Source organism: Lemur catta, chromosome 3, assembly GCF_020740605.2.
Source record: "Lemur catta isolate mLemCat1 chromosome 3, mLemCat1.pri, whole genome shotgun sequence".
Lineage (NCBI taxonomy): Eukaryota > Metazoa > Chordata > Mammalia > Primates > Lemuridae > Lemur > Lemur catta.
This window is the reverse complement of record NC_059130.1, coordinates 47,133,026-47,152,290: the sequence shown is the minus strand read 5'-3', so window position 1 is coordinate 47,152,290 and position 19,265 is coordinate 47,133,026. Positions and strand designations below refer to the sequence as shown.

The 19,265-nt window shown below is 35.7% G+C and overlaps 1 protein-coding gene across 1 annotated transcript in view; it reads left to right on the top strand.

Annotated features, from left to right (window-relative positions):
- The window catches only part of AGL (amylo-alpha-1, 6-glucosidase, 4-alpha-glucanotransferase), a 63,800-nt gene that overhangs the window by 32,054 nt on the left and 12,481 nt on the right, over positions 1-19,265 (top strand). The window contains exons 23-28 of the mRNA XM_045547463.1: positions 5,197-5,299; positions 7,463-7,688; positions 9,316-9,427; positions 15,144-15,279; positions 17,099-17,211; positions 17,919-18,130. Of these exons, the coding sequence (XP_045403419.1) occupies positions 5,197-5,299; positions 7,463-7,688; positions 9,316-9,427; positions 15,144-15,279; positions 17,099-17,211; positions 17,919-18,130 (902 nt within the window). The remainder of the gene's footprint in view (positions 1-5,196; positions 5,300-7,462; positions 7,689-9,315; positions 9,428-15,143; positions 15,280-17,098; positions 17,212-17,918; positions 18,131-19,265) is intronic.

Sequence of the window (19,265 nt, the reverse complement as noted above, 5' to 3'; positions counted from 1 at the left end):
TTAGGACATACCGATTCAAACTCACCCTTTTTTTTTTTTTTTTTTTTTTGAGACGGAGTCTCACTCTCTTGCCTGGGCTAGAGTCCCATGGCATCAGCCTAGCTCACAGCAACCTAAAACTCCTGGGCTCAAGCGATCCTCCTGCCTCAGCCTCCCAAGTAGCTGGGACGACAAGCATGTGCCACCATGCCTGGCTAATTTTTTCTATTTTTAGTTGTTTGGCTAATTTCTTCCTATTTATGGTAGAGACGGGGTCTCGTTCTTGCTCAGGCTGGTCTTGAACTCCTGAGCTCAAGCAATCCTTCCGCCTTGGCCTCCCAGAGTGCTGGGATTATAGGCATGAGCCACTGCGCCCAGCCCCAGCGTAATTCTTTTTGTGAGTGAAATCCTGATTTTTTTTGCTTTACTTTCCTTTGACTGTTGTTTTTAGTACAAATATATATAACAGTTGTATTTCTTTAATGTTTTACAAGAAACCAAACTCAATCTAAAAATAAAACTTTAGAGTTTATCCATTGGTTACCCTATTTTATCTTATTCATAAAGGTTGCAGTTACCTGTGAAGTTATTTGGTACATGAAATCCTTGTTTCTTTGCAAAACTGTTTCTAAGACAGTATAGCATTTTTAAAAATTAATTTTTAATTGAAAAAAACTATATATATTGTATACAACATATAACCCTTTAAAATGTTTTAAATTGGGTTGGGGAACCTTTTCATGTTGAAAGGCTGTATTTATTTAGGTGTAATCAAATAAGGCCTCATTTGAGAAACTTCCATTAGATATACTTAAAAATGTACATTATTTTGTAAAAATCTAACTACTATGTACTTAATACTTTCAAAAAATGAAAACTGTTTGTTAATTTTAAAGTTAACTGACCTTTTAATGACTTTGTTGTGTCTGCTTTTTGTTGGAAAGCATTTGAATATTTGGCTGCAGCATGGAGGTCCACAGTTTCAGTTTATCCTCTAGATGGATATCAGTCATTTGTGACCTTAAGGGTGTCTTGATTTGGATTAGGTAGGAGAAGGTAGATTCACAGCAATAAGTGGTTGAAAAGCAAGGAAGCATTTTGGGGACATGTTGCCACAGGCATGGGTATTCTACAGCATGTTTCTGTATTTCAACTGGATCTTTCTTAGCATCAGACAATGACTTTAAAATGTCATCTACTGAGAGCTCAGTCAATTCTGTCTGTAGTTCTTTAGGTGCCTTGGTGATATCAACTAGGTGAGGCTGAAATGCTAATTTGAGTGTGATGTCATGATTCTCAAAGTCAGTGAACCTTACTTGGTATTCTCAAATTAATAGGTCTATAACAGCTGCAGATTCTTCAAATGATTTGCATATATCATCCTGCTTATCAGTGATCTTTGCTAACTGTGGAAAATGTTCATCCTAAATTTCCCTTTCAAGAAATGCTTTGAAAAAAAGTTTTTTTTTTAAATGCTTGGATTTTTTGCCACATATATATAGATTTAGTTTTACCTTGCAAAGAAATACTAAAGTCGTTTTTATTTGATATGATATTAGACAGAAATGCCGCATTCCTATAGAAATCATCTTTAAATAATTCACACTGCTGATTCGTTCTTCATATAATTTAACTATCTGCTCTCACAGAGGTAAACTTTTGGCTAACACCTATCCCTGCATAGCCAACACACTTTAGAATGTTAGGCAAATCCACACTGAATACCTCATGGTTCAACTTTAGCATGTTACAAAACTGAGGATGATGCTGTGTTGCATTTGCTGGAATATAGTTAACAATATTTATAACTTGTTGCAAAGTGTTGCATAAAATAGCAGCTTTAGCACAGAGATTTTGCTGAGGCAAAATACAGTGAAAAGAAATGAGAGCATCTGGATCTGTTAATACCTTTTTTTAAATCTGTGTAATAAATCCTTCATGTTTTCTGTCATGAAAGGTGTACCATCTGTATATATTAGGTTATTAAGTATGAAATGTCCAATTTCCTTAAGTACTAAGTTTGACAGTTGATGTCTTTGACATTGTTTTATTTTTATTGTGAAGGTACATCCTCAGTCTTTCAAACGCATGTTTTGGCTTGTGATTATCTTTCAAAATTTTTTAGAGCAATTTTTATGATATGATGGATAAGTCAAAATTTTACGTTATTTTCTAATGTGAGTTCCGTCTTGGAACCAACGCAGCAGCGCAGACAGCTCAAAATATCAGCTACGTGTTTGGGAAGGATGTGGTGAATGCATGCACAGTACATTGGTTTGAGAAGTTCCATTCTTGTGATTTTAATCTTGAAAATGAGCTATGTGGGTGACTTGACACCAAAGTGGATAATGATGAACTGAAAGCTATAGTGGAAGCAAATCCATCTGAACCTATGCATGAATTAGCAGCAAGGTTTAACATTACTATTCCAGCAATAATGTACCATTTGAAACAAATCGGCAAGGTACAGAAGCTGGATACATGGGTTCCGCATGAATTAAACAAATGTCAGAAGAGAAATTATCTCAAAGCTTGCCTTTCTTTGCTGTCACGACATAAAGGTGAACCATTTCTACACCCTAGTGTTATGTGTGATGAAAAATGGATTCTTTTTAACAATCGAAAGCACGTAGCACAATGGTTGGATAAAGATAAAGTACCTAAACACAGTCCAAAACAATATTCATCAAAAAAAGCTAATAGTTTCTATTTGGTGGTCCAGCACTGGTATTATTCACTGCAGGGTCATGAAACCTAGTCAGTCCATTACAGCAGATGTCTACTGCAACCAGCTGGATGAAGTGATAAGGATGCTGCAATTAAGTAGCCAAAATTAGTCAGTAGAGAAAGTCCAATCCTCTTGCAGGACAGCTCGGCCACACATTGCACCAACAATGGTACTCAAACTACAGAAGCTGGACTTGGAAACTCTCTGAAATCCACTGTATTCACTAGATCTTACACCAACTGACTACCACTTCTTCCAGGCTTTGGACCACTTCTTGCAAAGAAAAATATTCTATTCTCAACAAGCTGTGGAAAATGCCTTTTGCGATTTCATTGCCACTTGCTCTCTAGGCTTCTTTGCTGCTGGCATAAACAAGCTACTGTTAAGATGGCAAAACTGCATCAATAGTTTAGATGAACCCTTTAATTGTACTGCTTCTTGTTTGAGATACAATAAACTACACTTTTGATTCGAACTCGGACCTTTCATATTCAATGACCTAATACACTCACTAAATTTACCAAATTCAGTCCAACTTCATGCCATTTATCTTGAAAGTTATTGAAGATATCTCTTCCCCATGTTCTGTTCACAAGAGTGCCCAAAGCCAGTAACTCTTCATAGCAAAGGAAATATTCTGTTATGTCCTGAATGAAGTATAAAACCTGTGCCAAGTCAGTAGTATCAATTGATTCATCCAAAGTGATTGAATAATATATATTTTCCTTTTGAAGTATTGCGTGAAGTTGTTCTGTTGAGGGCAAATTCATGCTGCCAATCACTTATGGTCTCCTTGAAAGAGGCACATTATCGGGCTTTAAGCATCCTACAACTTCAACAATGCATTCTTTCACAGTTTCTACATCCCTGAATGGCTTTTCTTTTTTCCCCAAGTATATGAACTACTTTATAAGTTGCTTCGCTGCCATTATTTCCAGGTCTTATTGCTGCTTGAAAGAATTGTCTTTGCTTTTGCTTTTCATTTTTTAATTTCTGCATTGCAACCTTTTGCACCTCTCACTCTAATTTAAAGTATTTGTGTTCCTAGTGAGCATTATAATGCTGATGAGCATTGAATTTCTTTAATGTTGATATTGCAGTATCACAAAGCAAGCAAATCATCTTATCTTTAGCAGAAACAAGATAATATTGCAATTCCTAGTCCTCATTTAAAAATCTGTTTTCTTCCTTCAGCATTCTCTTGGTCTTCTTTGACATGATGGGCTGCTAAGTAGACAGAATTAAAAAATACTGTAGAGCTGTGCAACTATTCACTAATCCCACTTCAAACAGAAACAGTGCACTGTTGTCAAAAGCTGATAACAGACTGGTGAACTCAATGCCCCGAAACTCTTGCCAACCAGCCTCCTGCAGTAGTGGCACTGGTCAGGCAGGAGAAGTTAGAACTAAATCAATTTAGCCCTAATGGCTTCCTAATGTTCTAACTGTGCCAGAGAATCTGGGAGGATTATTTTGTTGAAACTTATTTTATTCTTTGGTATTTTAAATACATTCATTTTAAAAATAAAAATGTGAAAGATGAACAAAAATGTATTAATAAAAATGAAAGGATATGTTCTATGTAAAATTTCGATTCAGTCAAAAGGCCACACTTAAAGACCTAGAAAGGCACATGTAGCCTTAAGGCCACAGGTTCCCCACCCCTGTTTTAAATTAATAGGACATTTGATAATAAATTTTTTGACTCTAGAGTGATAGATTAATAGACATATTTAATTAAGTATCATTAAGGTAATCTTTTCATGTTTAGACTTATTCATCATTCTTAAATTCAAGGTGGAATCTTTTTAAATACATAATATTGAGTGTTTATGTGTTAAATATTTGATCTCTGATTTTAATCTTTAACTTTAGTTTATAAAAAAATTTATCTGTGTTTTCACACATCAATTCAGATAAGCATCGCTCTCTAGCACTGGTTCTTAATCTCTTTTGGGTCACAGATTCCTTTAAGAAACTGATAAGACTATGGAATCTCACTCCATGAAAGTTGACATAAGTATAATCATGCATTTTGCATTTATTTTTAGGGGGTTAGCTGGGTGTGGTGGCACACTCCTGTAATCCTAGCACTTTCAGAGGCTGAGGCAGAAGGATCACTTGAGGCCAGGAGCTCCAGACCAGCCTGAGCTACATGGCGAGACACTATCTCTACAAAAAAAAATAGAAAAATTAGCCTGGCATGGTGGTGCACACTTATACTCCCAGCTACTTGGGAGGCTGAGGCAGGAGGATCACTTGAGCCCAGGAGTTTAAGGTGGTGGTGAGCTGTGAAAACACCACTGCACTCTAGCCCAGGCAATAGAGTGAGACCCTGTCTCAAAAAAAAAAAAATTTAGGGGGCTTGCAGACTCCTTAAAACTTGCCCTTGTACTCCAGGTTTAGAGCAACTATTTCTATAGTAATAGAGTTCATAAATTTGTGTGTATTATTACAATTAACATATACTTTGTTGTGTTTTCTGTTAGGGTTACCTCATTTTTCTTCTGGTCTTTTCCGCTGCTGGGGAAGGGATACTTTCATTGCACTTAGAGGCACACTGCTGATAACTGGACGCTATTTAGAGGCCAGGTAGGAGACCTTCTAAAGTATTCCAATGCCAAGTTTATGTCTAAATGTTTTTTACATGGTCTTCAAACTTTCCTTCTTACCCATCTATTCTCAACAACATTTGGAAGGTATGTTTTCTTTAGGTGTTTTTTATTTTATGTTTACTTAGTAAGATCATAGAATTTCAAAAGGATGAAAATCTGTAAAGTTACTAAGTTCTAGTTCTTCACATTACAGGTCAGGTTATCTTTAGCATTAGCTAATTATTTCAATAAACCTAAAATTTTATAACCATTTTATGCCTTCTATAATGAAGCCACTGCTAGCTCTTTGAGTCTTTAGAAAGAATTATAATATCAAGCTTTCTTCTATTTGTTGTCAGACCTTGTAAGCTCTAGCTTTATGTTTTCTAGACTTAAAATGGTGTTCTCTTGTGTCACAATAGTATGAATGAATTTATCAGAGGTTGAAAAGCTCTACAGCAGTGCCACTCAAAGTGTGTTCCACAAATCAATAGTGTCACCATCACTTGATAACTCGTTAGAAATGCAGATTCTTAGTCCTTATGCCAGACCTCCTGAATCCAATCCTGGGGATGGGTGGGTGGGATTGGTGGGCAGAAATCTGTGTATTCACAAGGTCTCCGGATGGTTATCAGCAGACTAAGGCTAAAGTTTCAGAATATTACTCTAGGGGGCTCCCATTTATCACTTCTATGCACTACCACAAATTTCTGCTTCTTAGCTTTACATATGTCTATCTAGATCATGGGTCACCTCTTTTGTATAACCTGTGAGCAAAGAACAGCTTTTACCTATTTAAAGGATCATTAAAAAGAAGAAGATGTGACAGAGACCATATATGGCCCACAAAGCCTAAAATATTTACTATACGACCCACTATAGAAAACGTTTGCCTGGCCCTGATCTAGATGATTCCCAGAGGATAATGTATTTGTTAAGGTAGTGCTAGCTGCTATAAATTATAAACACTTACATTTCAATGGCTTTTCACAAACAAAATTTATTTCTTGCTGTAGTCAGTAGGCAAATTTCCACATAGTGATTCAGGGACATAGGGTCCTTCTATCTTGATCTATCATCTTCCGTGGCTTCTGAGTCCTGTCCAGGCAGCTGGCAGAGAGGGAAAGAGCCTGGGGAAACACACCTGTTTTCCCTACACTTAAACGTGTATCAGTTCTATTGTCATTCTGTTGCTTAGAATACAGTCACTTGGCCACAGCTAACTGTGAAGTTTGGTTAGGAAATACAGGAAACCCATTTTGATGGACACATATCTCTACCACAGAGGGTTCTTCTTCCTCCCTCTACAAAGATATTCATGAATCAGAGGGGCTTTTAACTCAAGTGTATAACATTGTTCCAGATGGTTAAGATTGGTAACACTCTGACCTTTTTTTAATTGGAAGTATCACTGTTCATACTAACACTTTTCTACTTTAGAAAACAGAGTTTCCTGGTGCACTATTATTTAAAAGAAAGGTATTAAGCTGAGACATGGAATTAATAAAATTTCAGAATAGTTTAACCAAAAGACAGTAAGGTCTAGACATTTTAAATGACTTTTCCAAGGTTATCGAGATGGCAAAGCTAGGATTTAGACTTCAGCCTTCTTATTTCTCGATCTCATGCTCTTTCTAAAATGCCATGCTCTCTTACAAAATAAGTTGTCATTTGATATATAATAGTAGAATAACACTTTAAGAGATAAGCTATTTTCTACCAGTTTTTAAACATGAATTATGTTTTTCAAGGTCAGCTTCTAGCAATTTGTTTTCTTATGTTTGTTTTGCTCTTGGTTTCTTCTATTTAAAATAATAAAGTTCATAGTAGTTACTTAGATGTTGAAATACCACAGATTTCAAAAGTAGAGTCCAGTACCTCACTCCACAGATGAAAAAAACTGTACCAGAGAGGTTAAGTTACACAGGTTGTTAGAGAAAAATCCTAGGCTAGAATCAGGGTTTCTGACTTTAGTTCAGTGCTTGTTCTATCATATTATGATAACTTTCTGCATGAAAATATAAAGAAATAGGGCAGGAGAGAAAATGCATCTATAAGTATATATAAGTATAAGCCAGTCCAAGTAGTGACTAGCTTTTGTCTTTTATTTTTTAAGTGTTTGTTTTCATTTCAAGTGATCCACCTTATTCTGTTATTTTAGGAATATTATTTTAGCATTTGCTGGTACCCTGAGGCATGGTCTCATTCCTAATCTCCTCGGTGAAGGAACTTATGCCAGATACAATTGCCGGGATGCTGTGTGGTGGTGGCTACAGTGTATTCAGGATTACTGTAAAATGGTTCCAAACGGTCTAGACATTCTCAAGTGCCCAGTATCCAGAATGTATCCTACAGATGACTCTGTTCCTTTGCCTGCTGGCACACTGGTAAAGATCATTTCTTCAAATAACCTTTTCCTGAAAAATAACTTTTAGTTTCTAACATAAAAATGAATATAATTAAGAATCCTAATCTAAGAATTATTCATATGTCGGTATTTATTTAGCACGTGCTGGTACTGTTAGGGATTGCAGAGATAAGACTTGCTCCTTGCCTAAAGAGCTTGTAACATTGTAAAAGAGATGATGGGTACATAAATCTGATCGTTGCAAAAGGGTACAGAGGAAGTCCTATGTAGTTGCTTAAAAGGGAGGGAGAAATCTAGCAGGTGGGTCTCAGGGAGAACTTTGGAAAGTACCTAAAAGTTTACTTAAATGAGCCTTAAAAGGTGAGTGGGATTTCAGGAGAGATGGGGGAAGTTGTGGAGAAACATTAAAGATGGAAGGAATAGTAAAGTACATAATGGACTGAAGCACAGGTTAGGGGACATACTACACAGTCTGCTTTGGCTTTGTGTTTAGGTCACCTGCAGGGTAGTGAGAGATAGTGGAAAGGGTGAAGCAGGTTATGGAGAGCCTTGACTAACAGTCCAGAGAGTTTAGAGCTTTTCTTTTGAACAGTGAAGAATGGACACATTTTTTAGTGTTTTGTTCCTTAATCAAGAATGTGCAATGATACTGTACTTTTTCCATTCATGGTCTGTCTTTATATTATAGTTTGTTTGGTATATATGACTGTGGGGGGATGGTATAATATCTATGTGAACCTCTTCAAGGTTAGCATATACCTGTGTCCCCATGATGTTTATTTATCTCATGAAGTATTCAAAAAAATCCAAAAAATTTTTTTTACCTGTCTTCTATTATTGACTGACATTTCAGTTATAGTGAATATTGGCTCATGCTATCAGGCAAATATTTATTTTATATATAACTATTTGTTTTCTCACAGTTTGTCCAAGAAAATTTTCCATAGCTTCGTAATTTGGAATTACTAGTAGAATTTTTATATGATAGAGTTTTCATTTTATTCAGAGTTTTTTTTTAAATGAGACATAATAAACGTATAAGGGCTCTAAACATTTTACTTTTATTTAACATTCTTTACCTTACTTTTTAGAATATAATTATATATTTCCCTGTATGTCATCCTGAATATCACATTTATTAAATATTTGGGTAAAGAAAATGACCGATGGACTCTGCATTCACTGGGGATATTTTCCAAAGTCATCGTAGATCCTCAAATTTGAGATACCCCTTTCACACACAGTTTATCCCCATTACCTATAGATGCAGTTGAGCAAGAGTAAGAATAGCAATGCCAATTTAAAATGGGTTCAGCATTTTGACAAGCTAGGTTCACTTATTAGCTGTACAGTTCACTCTAATAGAAACTATATAAGCTCACTAGATTGGTTTTTGTGTATCAGCAAAATTATAAATTATTTCACATCATAGACATGAATAGCCAAAACTATTGATGTTAAATATTCGTATGCCAAACTGTATCATGTGGCGTATAGGAGCTGCTTCTTTCCTCGGCCACATCCTGATCCTTATTTTTCCCTCCAAAGGAAAATATATATTTTCATATCACTTCAGTTGTAGGATTTGGGGAAGATAAGAAAAATGTAATTTCTAACAGAGATAACATCTATTATATCTCAAACAGGATCAACCATTGTTTGAGGTAATACAGGAAACTATGCAAAGACACATGCAGGGCATACAGTTCCGAGAAAGGAATGCTGGTCCACAGATAGATCGAAACATGAAGGATGAAGGTACATAAATTTAACTACATTCTAAAGATTTACTGATGAGAAATTAAGCCTTGTGATTATTTGTTTACTTGATAAGTATTTATTTGTGTGCAAACCCTCGGGATATAACAGTGAAAAAGATTAACAGTTCCTGATCTCAGTTTATAATTTCTAGAGGAAAGATAAAATTTCTTATCTTTTGTTAGCCACTTTGAAAGGTAATTTTGGTAATTGCATTTATAATCATAATAATTGCCATTAACTGAGTGCTAAGTGCTAGGCATTATCATAACTACTTTGCCTGTGTTATTACCATTTAACATTCCCAAGAACATTGAGAATGAGTTATATTGTTTCCATTTTTACTAAATGAAGACTGAAGCAGAGTAGCTTGCTCAGAGTCACACAGCTACTAAGTGGCAGAGGTAGGATTTCATCCATGGTCTCTCTGTCTCTATAGCCTAGGCTCTTATAAAGTACTTTTTGATAAAAAGATTATTTATATATGGAATTAAATATGCTTTAACTTTTAAGGTCATCATATTCCTCATCTTATGACATACTGTCATCACCAGCCAATACAAAGCTCATAATAATTTATTTAGTTTTATTCCCCATTCCCCTTAGAGAACCATTCCAGTGGGTTTGTTGTATATTTTGTAAAGTATGTCTCATTGTATGTGCCTGTAGTTTTTTTTTAACTTTGTAATTTTGAAATAATTAGAGACTCATAAGAGGCTGCAAAAACGATACATAGAGTATCTTGAACCTTTCACCCAGCTTCTTTGAATGGAGGTACTGTATCTGTGGTACCGTATCAAAATTAGGAAATTAACATTAGTATGGGCCGGGCGCGGTGGCTCACGCCTGTAATCCTAGCTCTGGGAGGCCGAGGCGGGTGGATCGCTCGAGGTCAGGAGTTCGAGACCAGCCTGAGCAAGAGTGAGACCTCGTCTCTACTAAAAATAGAAAGAAATTATCTGGCCAACTAAAAATATATATACAAAAAAATTAGCCGGGCATGGTGGCTCATGCCTGTAGTCCCAGCTACTCGGGAGGCTGAGGCAGTAGGATCGCTTAAGCCCAGGAGTTTGAGGTTGCTGTGAGCTAGGCTGATGCCACGGCACTCACTCTAGCCCGGGTAACAAAGTGAGACTCTGTCTCAAAAAAAAAAAACAAAAAAAAAAAACATTAGTATGGTGTTTTCAGTTTTCACCAGTTTTTACATTAACTTGTGTGTGTGTGTGTGTGTGTGTGTGTGTGTGTGTGTGTATGTGTATGTAGTTCCATGTAATTTGACCCTATGACCACAATCAAGATACAGAACTGGTCCATCATCATAAATATCTTTGTGTACACCTTTATAGTCATACCTACCTATTTCACCCCTACCCCCTGGTCTCTGGCAACTGCTAATCTGTTCTGCATCTCTACAGTTTTATCATTTTAAGAATGTAATATAAATGGAATCACACAGTATATAACTTTTTGAGATTGGTTTTTTTCACTGAGCATAATGCCCTTGAGATCATCCAAGTTGTTGCATGTATCAATAGTTTATTCCTTTTTATGCATATACCAGAGTTTAACCAAATTTATCCACTGAAGGACATTTGGGTTGTTTCCATTTCTGGTTAATATTAATATAAATAAAGGTACTATGAACATTCACAAACAGGTTTTTGTGTGACACATGGGTTTTCATTTCTCTGAGATAAATGCCCAAGAATGTGATTGGGTCATATAATAAGTACATGTTTTATTTTATAAGAAACTACCAAACTATTCCAGAGAGGTTGTACCATTTTAAATTCCCACCAGCAAACTGGAGAGATCCAGTTTCTCCACATCTCAACAGTTTTTGGTGTTACCACATTTTTTTAAACTGTTATGTGAGTTGCATAGACCACTACACATTGTGGTTTTGATTTGCATTTCCCTAATAGCTAATGGTGTTGAATATCTTCTCATGTGCTTATTTCCCATCCATCTCCCCCCTTTGCTGAAATGTCAGTTCATGTCTTTTGCCCATTTTCTAATTAGAGTACTGGTTTTTTGACTATTGAGGGTATTTTTTTATTGTGGTAAAATATACATATGTATGTTTATCATCTTACCATAAAATTGACCATTTTAGCCATTTTTAAGTGTACAAATTTAGTTGCTTTAAGCACATTCACAGTTTTTTGCAGCCATCATCACTATCCATCTCCAGAACTTTGTCATCCTCCCAAACTGAAACTCTACCTAGTAAACAGTAACTCCTCATTATCCCTTCTCCTCATTATCCCTGGTGACCACCATTCTACTTTCTCTCTCTGTTAATTTGACCATTCTAGGTACATCACATAAGTGGAATTATAAATATTTGCCTTTTGGGATCTGGCTTATTTCACTTAGTATAATTTCTTTCTGAATTCTTTTTTTTTATTGATACATGATAGTTATATACATTCTCAGAATAATTCTTTGAAGGTTCAGCCATGTTGTAGCGTATGTCAGAATTTCATTTCTTTTTTTTTTTTAGTCTTTTTTTATTGTGAGAAAAAACATATTAATTTTACCATCTGAACCATTTTTAAGTTCAGTAGTGTTAAGTATATTCACATAGTTATGCAACTGATCTCTAGAACTTTTTCATCTTGCAAAACAAACTCTGTGCCCATTAAACACTAGTTCCTCCTCCCTCCCCACTCCTCCTAGTCCTTGACAACCACTTTTCTACTTTCTCTTTCTATGATTTTGACAACTTTAGATAGTTCAAATGAGTAAAATCATACAGTATTTGTCCTTTTGTGACTATTTCATTTGGCATAATGCTAAGGTTCATCCACAGAGTAGCATATGACAGAATTTCCTTTTGTGTAAGGCTGCATAACATTCCATTGTATGTATACTACATTTTCTTTATCCATTCATCTGTCAACAGACATTTGGATCACTTTGCCTCTTGGCTCATGTGAATAATACTGCAGTGAATATGGGTATCCAAATATCTCTTCAAGATCCTGTTTTCAGTTCTTTTGGGTATATATCCAGAAGTGGAATTTCTAGATCTGGTAATTCTATTCGTTATTTTTTGAGGAACCTCTATAATGTTTTCCATAATGGCTATACCATTTATATCCCCACCAATATGAGCAAGGGTTCCAATTTCTCTGTATCCTCATCAATACTTGTCATTTTCTGTTCTTTTGCTAGTAACGATCCTAGTGAATGTGCGATGATATCTCATTATGGTTTTGATTTGCATTTCTCTAATGATTAGCAATGTTGAGCACCTTTTTATATGCTCATTTGCCAATTATAGGTCTTCTTTGGAAAATTATCTATTCAAGTTTTTTGCCCATTTTTTAATTGGGTCATTTGGTTTTTTGGTTGTTGAGTTGTAGAGGTTCCTTATATTCTGGATATTAACCCCTTATCACATATATGACAATTTCATTCCTTTTTAAGGCTGAATGTTCCATTGTATGTATATACCACATTTTGTGTATCTATTCGTCAGTGGACATTTGGGTTGTTTTTACCTTTCGGCTATTATGAATAATGCTGCTGTGAACATTGGTGTACAAATGTCTGTTTGAGTCCCTGCTTTCAGTTCTTTTGGGTATACCTAGAAGTAGAATTACTATAACACATGATAATTCTTTGTTGACCTTTTTGGGGAACTGTCCACAGTGGCTGCACCATTTTACCACCAACAGCACACAAGGATTCCATTTTGCCACATCCTCACCAATGCTTATTATTTGTGGGTTTTTTGATAGTAGCCATCCTAATGTGTATGCAGTAGTATCTCCTGGTTCTGATTTGCATTTCCCTAATGATCAGTGATGGTGAGCATCTTTTCATGTGCTTATTAGTCACATGTATATCTTCTTTGGAGAAAGGTCTATTCACATCCTTTGCCCATTTTTAAACCGGGTTGTTTGGGTTTTTCTTGTTGAGTTGTAGGGTTCTTTGTATATTCTGGATTTTAAACTTTTATTAGCTGTGGTTTGCAAATATTTTCTCCCATGCTGTGGGTTGTCTTTTCACTGGCTTGAAAGTGTCCCCTGACATACAAAAGTTTCTAATCATGATGAAATCCGGTTTATCTATTTTTTCTTTTGTTGCCTGTGCCTTTTGTGCCATGTGCAAGAAATCTTTGCCAAATCCAATGTCATGAAGGTTTGCCCTGTATTTTTGTCTAAGAATTTTATAGTTTTGGCTCTTACATTTAGGTCTTTGATCCATTTTGAGCTAATTTTTGTCTATGATGTAAGTCCAATTTCATTTTTTTGCATGTGGATATCCAGTTTTCCCAGCACCATTTGCTGAAAAGATGGTCCTTTTCTCACTGAATAGTCTTGCCATCCTTGTCAAAAAACATTTAACCATAGAGGGTGAGCAACACCCCTGTGTCATTGCTGGACAGAGCATGGAAGTTCAGACTTTCCTCTTAGTCTCTACTGACAACATGCTGGCAGGAGAGGGGAACACTGTTCTAAACTACTTGCTCTCACTGGGTGCAGGTGGAATTCCATACTCCCCACTCAGTCTCTGCTAACATCACATCATCAGAGGAGGGAAACACCACACTGGGCTGCATGCTACTGCCATACTGCCTCAGGGCCACCTGCTACTGCCAGATTGGGGTAGAAATTGAGACTCACCACTTGGTCTCTTCCGGCACCACACTAGTGAGGGAGGGGAGCACTGCCCTGGGCCATCTGCCACCACCAGGTGGGGGACATGAGTCCCAATTTGCACTCAGTCTCCACTGACATTCCAGGGAGTGTGAATACACATGGTGTTTGGCTGGGATAGGGTGGGTGTTATCATAAAAGTTTCTGTCTGGTTGGGGTACTACTTTCCTTTCCAGGTTAAGTAGGTTTTTCTTAGACCCTTTTGTCAGCACCTGTTGGAGGTTGCGGGTTGCTTCTCCAGGGCAACATCTCATCCAAACTGGGATATAGGGGGAATAAAAAAAAAAAAACCCAGAGAACTCACCACCCTGTCATTCCTCAAGTCTTGACATTTTTAGCCAATCTGCCTTCCTCTTTACACATTTAGAGTCCTCTTATGATAGTCTGTTGTATTACACTCACAGATTTTGTTGTACTTACAAAGAACAGGGAGAAATGAGTCTTTTCCCCTTGTCCATAACCAGAAGTTTTTGTATAATACTTTATGTATTTATGTGTGTTTGCATATGTGTAAATTACTTATATATTATGTAGTATATATTCAGTATACTATAACATAATATGTATACTACATATAATGAATTTGTTTTAAAATTCTGCACAGATATATTAGATCTAGCCATGTAAACATACATAGTTGTATATATTAGTATTATCCATGACTAAGCATTTACAAAAAAGATATCTTATTATACATATCCTTTTGCAACTTGTTTACTCAATCATTTTGCTTTGGAGATTTATTCATTTTGGAACATGTAAATCCAGTTCATTAATTTTAAATGGTATAGAGAGTTTACCATTGTATGAATAACCCACAGTGTTTATCCATTCTTCTAGTGAGCAGTTTATTTTTTTGTTAATGCAAGCAGTGTGGCAATAAATATCCTTGTAGACATCTCCATCTGCACATAAAGGTTTCTCCAGAGTATATATGGAAATGAGATTACTATGTGGTAAAATATACATAACATATACTTATTATAAAACATTTTATTTCATTATAAAACATTTTATTTCATAAATGTTTTATTTTGCTTTTTTAGGTTTTAATATAACTGCAGGGGTTGATGAAGAAACAGGATTTGTTTATGGAGGAAATCGCTTAAATTGTGGCACATGGATGGATAAAATGGGAGAAAGTGACAGAGCTAGAAACAGAGGAATCCCAGCCACTCCAAGGTATTGTTGTTTATCTTATAGCACATATATAATTGGACCCTTTTTAAAAAACACATACTTGTGTAATCTTCTATTCTATTATCCATAAACTCTCCACATTAAATCAGAATCTCCCTACCTCCCTCCTACTTCCCCTTCCCCTCATCCCTTCCTCTCCCTCATTATACAGACACAGTCCTCCTGGTATAAGTTACCAAGTAAAGCTATCTATTCTCTCCTGGAAGTTCTCATGGGTTGATTCTCTATAAGCACCTCAAAAGAAAGTCTTATAATTCATTATCCCAGTAGTTAAGACATTTTCTTTCTTTCTTTCTTTTTTTTTTTTTTTAAGAGACAGTTTCTAACTCAGTAGCCCAGGCTAGAGTATAGTAGCACAATCATAGTTTGCTATACCCTTAACTTCGTGGGCTCAAAGGATCCTCCCACCTCAGCCTCCCAAGTAGTTAAGACTACAAACACACACCACAATGCCGAATAATTTTTTTATTTTTTATAGAGGCAGAATCTCATTATGTTGTCCAGGCTGGTCGTGAATTCCTGGCCTCAAGCAATCCTCCCACCACAGCTTCCCGAAGTGCTAGAATTACAAGTGTGAGCCACTACACCCAGCCAAAGACATTTTCTTTACTTGAACTGCTTTCAATGTAAACATTTCATTATGCAAACATGGAAAACAACCAATTGTTCTTTTATGAAATCCTTTCACTTCTTTTTTTTTTTCTCTTTTTTGAGACAGAGTCTCGCTCTGTTGCCCGGGCTAGAGTGAGTGCCGTGGCGTCAGCCTAGCTCACAGCAACCTCAAACTCCTGGGCTTAAGCAATCCTACTGCCTCAGCCTCCCAAGTAGCTGGGACTACAGACATGTGCCACAATGCCTGGCTAATTTTTTATATATATATATTTTTTAGTTGGCCAGATAATTTCTATTTTTTTTAGTAGAGACGGGGGGTCTTGCTCTTGCTCAGGCTGGTCTCGAACTCCTGACCTTGAGTGATCCACCCACCTCGGCCTCCCCGAGTGCTAGGATTACAGGCGTGAGCCACTGCGCGCAGCCCCTTTCACTTCTTTAACCTTTTTCCCCCTAATTTTTTTTCTAGCATTTGTCATTTAAGAGATTTTTATTGTTATGATTTTAAATGCTTAATACAGTATCAGAAGCTATTTTCTGATATAGTATCAGAAGCTATCAGAAAACAGCTTCTGATACTGTATATTAACCTGAGAAGCTACTTTCTTATTCTAAATTTTATCTTCAGTTGGAATTGTTCAAAAAATAATTATTTACAGGCTTTGCAAATTATGTTAAAACCCTGTTTATTTTGGTACATTATTAGATCTTGTACTTCCCTTTTATTTTCCTTAAAAATGAGCTTTCAAATTAATGTCTCTGTACCAAGAAACCACTAAGCCAAAAAAATAAAAAAATTTAGAAAATAAACAAATTAATGTCCCAACCTTCCCTGGCTTTCTCCAGCCCTATATACCAGGTTTACTGTCTTTTCTCTAGTGCTCTCAGTATTCTCTGTCCCACTACTCCCACCTTTTTCCAACTGTCATCTCCTTTTACTCCATAATCTCCATTCTACATCATAGAATTTTTTAAAGACATTAAGAAGGTAGACATTAGGAAGGATGGCAAAATAGTAAGAGGAGAGATTTCTTATATTATACAATATACATTCTTATAAAGTGAGGATTATTTGCAGAGATAGTTGTTTTATGATATAATAATTGTGTGATTCATCAAAATTGTTTCCTGAATTCACTTTAATGCTTAAATGACTCCAACTTAGAGAATAAAATTTATTTTTTAATTTTAGAGATGGGTCTGCTGTGGAAATTGTGGGCCTGAGTAAATCTGCTGTTCGTTGGTTGCTGGAATTATCCAAAAAAAATATTTTCCCTTATCATGAAGTCACAGTTAAAAGACATGGTATGCTGTTCATTTTATTTACAAAGAAACTTCAAATGTACTGTCTATATTCACAACCTATGTAATCATCATTTGATTCAATCAACTAATATTAGAAAGTCCTTGAGATAAAGAGGAAAGAAAAATCATTAATTATTATTATGAAAAATTGTAACAAATCTGGTTTCTAACCACAGTTTTATAGCAACTTTGAACTGACATAAGAAAAGCAGCATAGTTATTGCCTTTATTGTGCTTCTCTTTTTCCTCAGTATGACTATGAACAAGTTGCACTTCTGTGAGCAATTTTGAAATCTTTATGTCTGTTTTTTTTCTTTAAATCATTTTCTAGAATAGTGCTGTACAATAGATATAATGTGAATCACATACATAATTTTAAATTTTCTAGTACCCACATCTAACAAAAAAGAAACAGGTGAAATTAATTAGAACATATTTAACTCAATGCATGTAAAATACTATTTCAACACAATCAATATAAAATGATTCATGATCTATTTTACATTCTTTTTGGGTGGTACTAAGTCCTTGAAATCCAGTGTATATTTTACATTTATAGCACATCTCAATTCAGATGTGCTACATTTTCAAAACTAGGTAATTTATTGGCTTCTATTATAGTAGATAAAAATAAGTTAATTAAATATTACTCTTTGGCTGTAAGTAGGTATGTAAATTGCTTTGAATGTTTAAAACTTGTTTTTCAGGAAAGATTGTAACGGTCTCATATGATGAGTGGAACAGAAAAATACAAGACAACTTTGAAAAGCTGTTTCATGTTTCAGAAGACCCTTCAGATTTAAATGAAAAGCATCCAAATCTGGTTCACAAACGTGGCATATACAAAGATAGCTATGGAGCTTCAAGTCCTTGGTGTGACTACCAGCTCAGGCCTAATTTTACCATAGCAATGGTTGTGGTAAGTGATTTGTTCATTAATTTTAAATTTCAAAAAATGTTGTGATAGAGTTTTACTTAGTTCTTTATTCCCACTTGTTTTCAAATTCACTTAATTACTAAAAGGTAGTATATTGCTTACTGGATAGTGTAATATAGTCTTTTCTAATTAATAAAGTATTGTGCATATCACCTTTAACCTATAATATTTACCAAAAAATAGAAAATAATGGATGATAACTAATGAAGTGTGTCCCAGTGTTTCTTCACATCATAGCACACTTAGAAAATGATATTTTTAGAGCACACTGGGCTAAATGGACTAGGCTGCTTGTGCCAGATCCAGCTGCTCCAATTAGCCCCAGGCCTCACTCAGCTGCCCTGAAAACTGAGAGTGTCTGTATTTCGAGCCACGTGTGCCACAAGCAGTGCCTCAGCACGCTAGATGGAAAGCTCTGAACTAGTGAATTAAAGTGGGTAGCTTAAATTCACATTGTTTCCTTTGTAATATTACTGTAATTAATTCTATCTAGCCAAGAATTCTAGTCTCTCTCATTTTTTATCTATACTTTAAAAATAAACTATAAGGACAGTAAAATAGAGAAGTCCTGTGTTCTTCCATGCCTGCCTAGCTGTTTCCTCATTGTCAAGAATACTAAACATAGAACTATAAATTATAGTAGAATGAAAAATGCAAAGGTACGCAAAGATGGTTTCAGTTCAGTATGCATTTGATTTCATTTAACCATTAAAATTAATGGAGGTTCTTGGTCAATAATACTGTGGCTCTTTCTCCACATCCCAGGTAAATTTACTCATGCTATTGGAGTAAATGAATACTTGTTGACTAAGTTCTTCTGTATTTGATTACGACCCTAAAAGCAACAAATGGGCACCAGATATGCTTAAAGAAAGCTATTGTAAATCTGAAGAATGAATTAGATAAGTTTAGGTATATTCTGCCTTCAGTGCGGCTATGGCAACCTCCTTTTGGAGCTGGGTAACTTTCTTGAAGTGACACAGGGAAATAATCACCTTTAGGAGCTTTCCTAACTTCTAAGGCCAAGAACCATGCTTCCAAGCCTCATAGGATTAGATCTGGTTAGGCATCTGCACTCAAATTCTGGCTCACACTGGATTTTTAAATAATTTTTATT